At 55.7% G+C, this 9,803-nt stretch overlaps 1 protein-coding gene across 1 annotated transcript in view; it reads right to left on the bottom strand.

The window, feature by feature from the left end:
* Positions 1-1,203: 1,203 nt before the first annotated feature.
* GTF2IRD1 (GTF2I repeat domain containing 1) overlaps positions 1,204-9,803 on the bottom strand; it is a 79,891-nt gene continuing 71,291 nt past the window's right edge. Inside the window, exons 23-27 of the mRNA XM_058680548.1 lie at positions 4,824-4,901; positions 4,539-4,731; positions 3,247-3,284; positions 2,167-2,303; positions 1,204-1,443 (exon numbers count right to left, since the gene is read on the bottom strand). Coding sequence (XP_058536531.1) covers positions 1,375-1,443; positions 2,167-2,303; positions 3,247-3,284; positions 4,539-4,731; positions 4,824-4,901 — 515 coding nt within the window. The 3' untranslated portion in view covers positions 1,204-1,374. The remainder of the gene's footprint in view (positions 1,444-2,166; positions 2,304-3,246; positions 3,285-4,538; positions 4,732-4,823; positions 4,902-9,803) is intronic.

Below are 9,803 nucleotides of genomic sequence, written 5' to 3'. Positions count from 1 at the left end.
ATGTCACAACATGGAAATGCCCATTGGATTAGCAAGGGGCTGCAGGTGGTAGCCTCAGCAGGGTAGAGGCCAGGTGACAGGTGCGAGGGGACACCTTCTTGATTCCCGTAGCAATTTCTGTAAGGAGGGGAGGGGACCCCTTAGGGGACCTAGTCCATTGCAGGAACTAAGGATGGAGGGGTCTGGGTCTTGGGGAACTGTGGGAAGGAGGAGGGAACAGCTGACTGCAGCGGTCAGGGAAGGGTGTGGCAGGACAAAACGGCTGAGACTTCTCCTCTCAGCCCCCGGGGGATGGACAGAAACTCCCAGGTGGATGGCACACAGCTGAATCAGGTTTCTGGTCCTCTACACGGCAGGCTGCATCGGGCGCATGGCAGGCTGCCGCATGACCCTGCCTGTTTGCTGGCTGTCACAGTCCTGTTGCCTGAGCCCCTTGTCATTCCCTCAGTCTGGTCCCTGTGCGCAGGCCCAATCCCAGGGATGCACCTGCGGCTACCTCCTCCCAGAACACCTCCCCACCCTCTCTTCTTGGATCCTGCCAATATCCAGCTGCCTCTCCAAGTCTCAGCTCCAAGGACTTCTCCTGATTTTGACACCAGCAGAGAGTGACTCTGGTTTGGGGGCTGTCCCCAAATCCTCTCCCCCTCCAAGCCAAGGAGGGCAGGCAAGTTGGGCCCACTAGCCGGCCATCACAGGCCAGGCTTTGTATAGCAGTTAGGCTCTTCTGACTGGGTTCCACCTTCCATTTCATCCCCTCCTTCGGCTTACACCTGCCTCCAGGGTGACCCAAGATGCTCACTTGCAAGATGCCTTTGACCCAGCCCCAGCCCTGCCCAGCAAAGTTCCTGGGGTTCTGACAGCGTCCCCTCCCACCCCGTGTGCTCTCCAAGGCCCTTCCTGTCTGTCCCTGTGCTGATGGCCTGTTTCTCAGGCCACAGGGAGGGGACGGAACCATGGCTGCAGAACTGGTGCTGTTGGGCGGTGGGAGGCTTGTCCAGGCCACTCCTATTTTCCATGGCTGTCCATCCTGAGGTCACGCCCCTGGGGGCAGAAAAGCCACAAGTGACATGGTGTGTTTGGCCATGAAGGTGGAGCCCCCAGGAGACCACCTGAACCAAAGTGCCCCATGACAGCTGTGGCTGCAACTTCCAGAGAGAGACCCAGGGTACCCGCTGCAGAGAAGCAAAGAGTTAACACTTGTGATTTTTTTTTTCCCTTTTTACTTATTTTAAAAAGGCCTTGGTGGCAGGAATATAGTGTAAAAATCATTGGAAAAACTAAAAGGCAGCGATACATATCCGAATATACATTTTGTACATAAATTACATTTCCTTTAGTCTTTTCTGAGTGAGGTCGTGGTTTGGTGCTGAGGTCTTAGTAGTTAAGAGGCCCTGGCAGTTGCATGTTCAGGCCAGTGTAGTCCACCATGTACATCGGCCACTGCTGTAGAAGGGGACAAATGAGCCGATTAGGACATCAGGTCACACCACCTCTGCTGTCCCTGCCCGGCGGTTCCGTGGGTTCTTCCAAGGCCACAACCACACTGCCTGGCACACACTGCCTCTGCAACCTATGTCCCAGGGGCTTACATTGCCAGGCTGTCCTGCCTGCCTGGGGTGGTGGGCAGGAGGAAAGAGAGGGGACCCCGGGTGGATGGGATCAGAGGAGGCGCCGCCTGACTTTGGGGTTCTCCAGGGAGGGATGGGAGGCAGCCATGACACAATTATGAGAAAATCCACTTTTAAATGTGACCCAACATTCACCCCCTTGGGACTTCGTGCAGATCAGAGGGGGGTTGGCAAGCTGTCTTCTTGACAGGTCAGGCTCTGCCACCTCCTGACCCCCACTTACCCTACTGGCACACTGGGTGACCTTTGCACACGGCCAGGGATATGGTCACACCCAACCTCTCTGGGACTCCAGGAGCCTGCCCTGGCCCAGCTCAGGCACCGCCCCAGGGGTATGGCTAGTCCCTCCCTCCTCCTGGCTTCAGCTTGCCCATCTGTCCAATGGGCATGTGGATTCCCGCCCGCATGCCCTCCTGAATAAATAGGCCAGGCCACCTGGTGGACGGGCTGAGCAAGTACAGGAGCATCAGTGACCCCCTGGGGACCCTGAACCCACATTCCGAGGGAGGGGACAGAATCTGGAAGCGGGCAACTTTACCACGACTGATATCTGGTTGGCCGATGCCACGGACTCTGGGTTGGAGGATGAGGAAGAGGAGGAGGAGGAGGAAGAGGAAACTGAATTGCCCTCCGATACCCGCTTTCTCTTGCGCTTGGGCAGGCTGCTATCTTTGGCTGCTGGGAGAAAGGGATGTTGGTGACAGGTGTCAGGGGCCTGGCGAAGGTCTTGTATCCCATCCCCGTGCTCAGCATTGCCCCCAAGTCCCAACTAAGGTCACAGTCCAGCCTGGGTCTGTATAACCAGGTCTGACTTCACCTTCTGGTTCCTGCCCTGTCACTTTCCTAATAGGGGCATTTCCCTAGCCCATTGACAACATGAGGTTCTGGCCTTACCCAGCCCCCGAACTTCCTGCCTAGCAGGTCTGGCAGCCCACCAGCCCCCACTTTCAGGGGATTCTGGGAAGAGCACAGTGTGGCCATAACCATGATTGTGAGTGCGACCATTGAGCTTAAAGCTTGGGTCTGTTTCCTTCAGGATTAAAATATAAGATCTTGAAAGGCTGCTGAGAGAGTCCGCACACAGCCTGCTGGGCCAAACACCTGCAGTGGGATCCATTTCTTGGTCAGGATCCCCAGGGGTGGATTCTCTGTCACAGCCTTCGCCCCAGGCACCTGCTCCCCAGGTACCTGTGGGGAGGCTCTATGTGCTTGTGCACAGAACGGAACCAGGCTAGAGCAGTGTCCATTGGCCTCACCCCCGTGGAGTCTTATGTCCATCACTCCCCTACCCAGCGTTACTGTGCAATCCTGCTCAAGGACCTGGCTCCCATTTCCGGTTTGTCCCAAGGACCCGGCCCCCATTTCCGGTTTGTCCTTTTTCCTTGCCAACCAGGTTGACCCTCTGCTTTGTGCCAGTAGGCAGGGTACCTGCAGTCCATACAGGGCCCTCCCTGTTCCTGCAGCTTTCCATACACTCCCAGGGCAGGACAGGAGCCCTGCTTTCCTGCACACAGGGCTGGCCAACCATGGTGTGCCCACTCAGCCCATGTGTGTGTGAGTCTTCATGAGGCCCACAGGCCCTGGTCCCCAGGAGGCGCAAGGGTGGCTTCTGACTCACCTGACACCTTGGCATCATTGCAGATTTCTGCAAAGGGCCTGAAAGAGACACACAAGGCGGCAGTCAGAAAAGCAGGTGTTGCCTCCTCCGGTGAGCAGCCCATTTCCTGAGATAAAATGTTATTGCTGCAGCTGGGCGAGGCCTGACCCCACAGGGTCCCGTTTCAGATCCATGAAGTGACGGTGTTGTCTGACACACAGTCCATGCAGTCATGTTGGCTGCCTCGTATGGTGTTTAAAATGCTGCTGTGCGGTGGACCAAGCTGCTTGCGATGCCCGCATCCCAGATCAGAGTGGCGGCTTGAGTGTTAGGGGCTTGGCTTCCCACTCACCTCCTTGTTAGTGCATCCCAGAAAGCAGCCCAAGTATGGAGGCCCCTGCCTGTCCCTGCCAGAGATCTGTATGGAGTGCCTGGCTTTGAACTGACCCCAGCTTTTGTTGTTGCAGGCACATGGGGAGAGAACCACTGGATGGAACATCTCAGCCTGTAAATAGATGTATTTTTAAGATTTGCTAATTTTTATGAAAAGGCAGATTTACAGAAGGAAGGAGAGAAAGATCTTCTATCCGTCGATTCTCTCCCCAAATGGCTGCAATGGCTGGAGCTGAGCCAATCCAAAGCCAAGAGCTGGGAACCTCCTCCAGGTCTCCAACATGGGTACAGGGTTCTGGGGATTCGTCATCTACTGCTTTCCTAGGTCACAACTAGGGAGCTGGACGGAAAGTGGAGCAGCCATGACACACACTGGTGCCCATATGGGATCCCAGTGCTTGAGGGTAAAGTACTAGCCACTTGAGCCAAGTCACCGGCACCTCCCCAAGTTCTTTTAAATAAGCAATCCCGCTGATGTATTAAAAAGAAGAGTATAAAGGTGTATGATAAAGAACAGGCACTTGTTTCCTCCTAGCAAAGGGAGTACTGACCCAAAAGTGTTTGAATAGCCCAGTCAGGGAAAATCACAATTTAATGCAAACCCTTGGAGGGCTGGTATCATCAGGACACCTGGGTCTGGTCTCAGCCAACTCTCTCTTCCTTGCTGTGCTATCACTTTCAGGCATGTGAAGCTGACAGGTGCTGGTGGGAAGCCCTAGCCCTGCCCACCCACGTGGCTGGCCCACTCAGCATGCCCCGCCCACCTTGTTGCACTCTGCACTTGTGCCACGCCCACCTTGGACGGCCCCACCCACACATCCCGCCCATTCGGCGCAGTCTCCCACTTTGGCAGTCCCCGCCCATCCCCCTTGTGTCACGCCCACACGGCTGTCCCCGCCCACCCCGCCCCGGGCCCTCACTGGAGCTGGTTGATGATGACCATGCGGACGTGCTCCCGCGCCTTGAGGATCTTCTCCAGCCGGTGGATGTCGTAGGTGTTGGGGTTCCGAAAGGGGATGTCGTCGGGCAGGCCCGTGACCTCCACGGCATCCGGGCTGTCTCGGATGAGTTTGTAAGGGACCAGGACAGGCCGGTTCAGGCCCAGGGCCTCGCCTGCAGAGAACACAGCAGATAGAGGTCCCTGTCAGAGGCCGGTGGGGGACAGGGATGAGGGAGCAGGGGTGAGGGACAGGGGCAGCTCTGACCGTATTTCTCATTAAACAGCTCCTTCACTTGCTCCCGCAGGATCACCTTCTCACCCAGTCTGTTGGCGTCATCTTCATCTACAAGGTCAAGACAGGGCATGAGAGTGGGTCCTGGGCTCCGGCCACAGGACCTGGCCCTCCCCAGGACACACTGTCGTTGCCCTTGGCATGGGCGGGGGGCGCAGGCTGTCCTGCGGGCCCTCTCTGCAGTTTCTGGTTTCAGTCGTCCTTCTCCTATTGTATTTTTTTTTTAAAGAGTTATTTATTTTGATGGGAAAGGCAGATATACAGAAAGGAGAGACAGAGAGAAGACCTTCCACCTGCTGGCCCATTCCCCTAGATGGCTGCAATGGCCAGAACTGAGTGAATCCGAAGCCAGGAGTCTCATCTGGGTCGCCCACACAGGCACATGTCCCAAGGTTTTGGATCATCCCCTACTACCTTCCCAGGCTACTTGCAGGGAACTAACTGGTGGGAAGTGGAGCAGCCATGACACAAACCAGCTCCCATATGGGATCCTGGTGCATGCAAGGCCCTTTAGCCACTGCACTGGGCCGTGTTTTTTAAACGTGTATTTAATGATACCACGCCCCACCCCCTTTTTCTTCTTTTGTAAAGATTTGTTTATATTTGGTTTAAGAGAGCTAGAGAGAGAGATCTTGTATCTTTTGGTTCATTGCTCAAATGGCTGCAACAGCTAACTGAGCTCACAGTCAGAAACTGGGAGCCAGGAGCTTCCTCTGGGTCTCCCTCGCGGGTGCAGGGTGCCAAGGCTTTGGGCCATCCTCAACTGCTTTCCCAGGTCACAAGCTTGATGGGAAGTGGGGCCGCGGAGACTCACGCGGGTGCCCATATGGGCTGACAATGCCATAGACAGATGAGCATGCTATCCCCTTGTGTCTGGCCTGTGGCCTCCCCCACTTAAAGTCAAATTTTTAGTCATATATTGGAAAGGCAGAATTACAGAAAAAGAGATCTTCCATCTGCTGGCGCACTCTCCCAACCAGTGCAGGTCTCCCACATGGGTGGCGGGGCCCAGGTACTTAAGCCATTCCCTGTGGTCTCCAGTAAACTGGAGTCAGGAAGAAAGAACAGCCAGGATTCGAACCCCGGGTACTCCAACAGGAGAGCCCCAGTCTCCTACATGACAAGTCAGATACTCACCTCTCCTTCTCACAATGTCCCCAGCAAAGCTTCCAGCCATGGAAGCACCTGGCTTGGGGAGGGCTGAGGGGGCTGCCAACTGCTTGCAGTGCCTCCCCCTTACTTGGAATGTGACAGGAGACTCAGAATACTTGGTCAGGCTGGGGGGACCTCCACTCCCAGGAGAGCAGGAAGCAAAACAGACCATGGAAAGGTGGGTGGTTGGGGGTGGTTTGTGATGGACACCAGAGGCCAGGGGAGGACCCCAGAGCCTGGATGTGGCTGACTTGCAGCGGGACAAGGGGAGGCTGCAAGTATCCAGCATGTTCTGCAGGGAACCTGGCTTGGCCCTTCCTGACTCCCCCATCCACCCACCGCTAGGACCTGGCCCAGCAATGGCTCCTATAGTGGGAAGTCCTGAGCTGGGTCTGGGCCACCGGGGACAGGACCAGCAAAGCGTGTGTGTGTGGGGGTGTTTCTCTGGAACAAAACAGCTCCTATTCTCATCTTGCAAACACGTGGTAGAGTTCACTTCCAGCTGCCCGGAGGCAACCTGGAAACAGCGCTGTCCTAGGCTGGGCTCTGTGTAGGGCTCAGCCTCTGTAAGTGGGAGCTTGGGGAACAGCACTCCTCGCCTGCCCTTTAACTCTGCTGGTGTGGGGGAGAGCCCTAAATCTTAGGATGGGACACCCTATACCTCCTCCCGACCCTGCTACTGTAGGCCCCTATCTGGTAATGGCCACACCCCTGACCCTGGAATCCAGACAGGCCTCAAAGAGGCTCAGCAGTTTGTCTCAGGCCACACAGCAGTGACCTGTCCCCGGGCCTGACCTTGCCCTCGACCCTGAGCCATGGGTTGTCAGAGTGTCAGTCTCTCCATCTGTACAAAGTGACCACCAGGTTTGTGGCAGGTTGGGTTGGGCTGGGCCTCAGGGCTGAGGATGGAACTGACCAGGCAACTACAATCACCAGCGTGTATGTGGGCTGAGATGGGTGATGGACTGGACTCTGTACTGGCTGGCACATGCAAGAAAGCTGGGGTCACCCCAGGTGATGTTTCTTGGGAGACTCCCCAGCTGGACTTCTGGACTCATAGGGTTTGTGTTCCAACCTTGGAGTACATGTGTCGGGACTGGGCCTCCTCGATTGCTGATGCCTGTGCAGGGTTGGCATGTCCAGGTGCACATGGAGGACAAGATCGTCAGCTCATTTAGGCTTGCAGAGGATGTTGAGTGGCATGTCAAAAGATGGAGAGCAGAACAGGTTGGACAACACTCCTGGCTGAGCTTTGGCAGCAAGTGTCTGGGTGAGTGGCTGCACTGGGGTGGACTCTTTCAGCCAATGGAACATGGAAGGATTTTCTCAACTTTGGAGCAGCAAAACCAATAGTGTCTTGGAATTATCAAAACCACTCAAGTAACACCCTTGGCACATCAGAGGGCCTGGGTTTGAGCCCTGGCTCTGGCTTCAGGTTTTTCTGCCAATGCAGACCCTGGGAGGCAGTGGTGAGGGCTCAGTAATTGGGTTCCCATCACTCACGTGGGAGTTCTCTGCAGTTCTCTGCCAATGCTTTTCCAAGGCGTGGGTATCTGACACGCAGTTAAGCTGCCGCCTGGACTCCCACATCCTATACAGGAGGGCCCGGATGCAGGTCCTGGCTTTGCTCCCAAGCCCAGCTTCCTGTTAACGTGCACCCTGGGAGGCAGCAGATAATGGCTCACCAGTCGGGAGCCCTGCCTCCACAGGGATCTGCACTAAGTTCCCAGCTCCTGATTTCATCCTGGCTTGGCCCTGGCTGTTGCAATCATACAGATGGATCTATCATTCCATACAGGGATGCATGGGGAGAGTGGTTCCCAAGCCAGGGACCACACAGGACCTGTCCACTGCGTGAGGTGCACTGGGGAGAGTAGTCCTGCTGGCTTGAGCTATGTGCTCCACTCTTGCACCTGCCCCGCACCTGTGGAGGGAGATGAGATGGGCCACTCTCTGTCAAGGCAGGTGCTTCGCATTGTTTCCTGGGCCCAGTCATTTGCTTTCAACAGCTGGCAGGGGCCCCCCTTTCATCATGCCTGGGGCTGCCAGATACTAGGATGCAGACCTCCCCACCGCTTCTTGGCCTTTTGGTTAAGATCCTAGAACTTGCTGACCACACAGACTGTGCCCAGTCATGGACACAGTAGTGGGCACGCTGCTTAGTACTCCCCACAAACCTTACCTCTGGCTGTTACAAATCCCATTTCACAGATTTGGAAACTGAGGGTCAGAAATATCAAGGAGCCTGCCAGGGCTCCGCATGCTGCAAGCGGAATGACTCTCAGACTCAGATCCACAGTGCTCTGACCCCTGGCATCCGCCTTCCGATCTGAGAGCAGCCCCGCCCCTGGGCAGGGGTTCTCTGACAAACTGAGGCCCCGAAGTTCAAGGCCAGCCAGCCAGCCTGGGTAGAGCAAGCACCCGGTGGGGCATGGGTCAGCCTCACTCCCACTCCTTCCCTTTCTCCCCTCCCCTCCCCTCCATCCCCTGCTCTATCCCCAAGGCTGGCCAAGGCCAGGTGTGCCCAGCAGGGATTCAGCATCTCTTGGGCGGGAGTCAGCAGGTGCAGGCAGTGGATTACATAGGCAAGAGGAAGAAGGAAACATTCTGTGGCTGGAAAGTGGCGTAGCACACTAATCCTTTGCTTGTAGTACTGACATCCCATAGGGATGCCAGTTCAAGTCCTGGATGCTCCACTTCTGATCCTGCTCTCTTCTAAATGGCCTGGGAGGGTAGCAGAGGATGCTCCAAGTCCTTGGGGCCTGGCACCCAGCATGGGAGACCTGGAAGAAGCTCCTGGCTCCCGACTTTAGATAGTTCAGCTCTGCCAGTGGTGGTCATTTGGGGAGTGACCCAATGGATGGAAGATATTTCTGTCTCTCCTCTCGCTCTACAATTCTTTCAAGTAAAATATTCGTCTTCAGGAAAACAAAAATAAAAATAAGGCATGCTTTGCCTCTCCAGGGGTGGGGGTGGGGGCTGCTGTGGAGGACATGACCCTCTGATGGCGGCTGCCCAATGCTGACACCAGTGGCCAATGCATCGGGCAGCTGTGCAGGAGTGGATGCTTTGGTGGGGTGAGTTTCTATTTTTCTGGGTCTGTCCAGGGCATTGGCCCCTGCTCACCATGCACGCCCAGACCACTGCTGGAGTGATGGAGCCCTGGTCTGACAGCCTGATGTGTGTTACTCGTTCAGTGTTTCCCACAACCTGGTCCCTCGAATCTCTCTCTTATTGTTCTCATTTTTATTTATCTGATAGGCAGAGACACAAGACAGAGACTTTCCATCTGCTAGTTCATTCTCTGTATGCTTGCAACAGCCTGCGTTGAGCAAGGCTCAAGTCCGGAGGAGCTGGGGTTGAGATCCGGGTCTCCCACCATAATTATCTGCCACCTCCCAGGACGGACATAAGCAGGAAGCTGGAATCAGGAACAGACTTGGGATTTGAACCCAAATGGTTGGGGCTGGGCAGGCTCTAAAGGCAAGAGCCAGGAAACCCATCTGGGTCTCCCATGTGGGTGCCGGGTGCCAAGGCCCAAGTGTTTGGCCCATCTTCTGCTGCCTTCCCAGGTAATACAGCAGAGAGCTGGATTGGAAGTAGAATAGCCAGATCTCGAACCAGTGCTCTAAGGTCAGTTACCTGGAGTTGCGCAATGGTGCCTCTGAGAATCTCTATTCTGGATACGGAAACGCATGGAGAGAGCTCCACCTGCCCAGACTGCACAGTGGTTAAGTGGATGGGACAGGCACTTTGCACAGACTCCTCACCCCATGCAGCACAGTGTGTTCAGGCTGCACA

Source organism: Ochotona princeps, chromosome 24 (assembly GCF_030435755.1).
Source record: "Ochotona princeps isolate mOchPri1 chromosome 24, mOchPri1.hap1, whole genome shotgun sequence".
Lineage (NCBI taxonomy): Eukaryota > Metazoa > Chordata > Mammalia > Lagomorpha > Ochotonidae > Ochotona > Ochotona princeps.
This window is presented reverse-complemented; position numbering and strand designations above follow the sequence as displayed.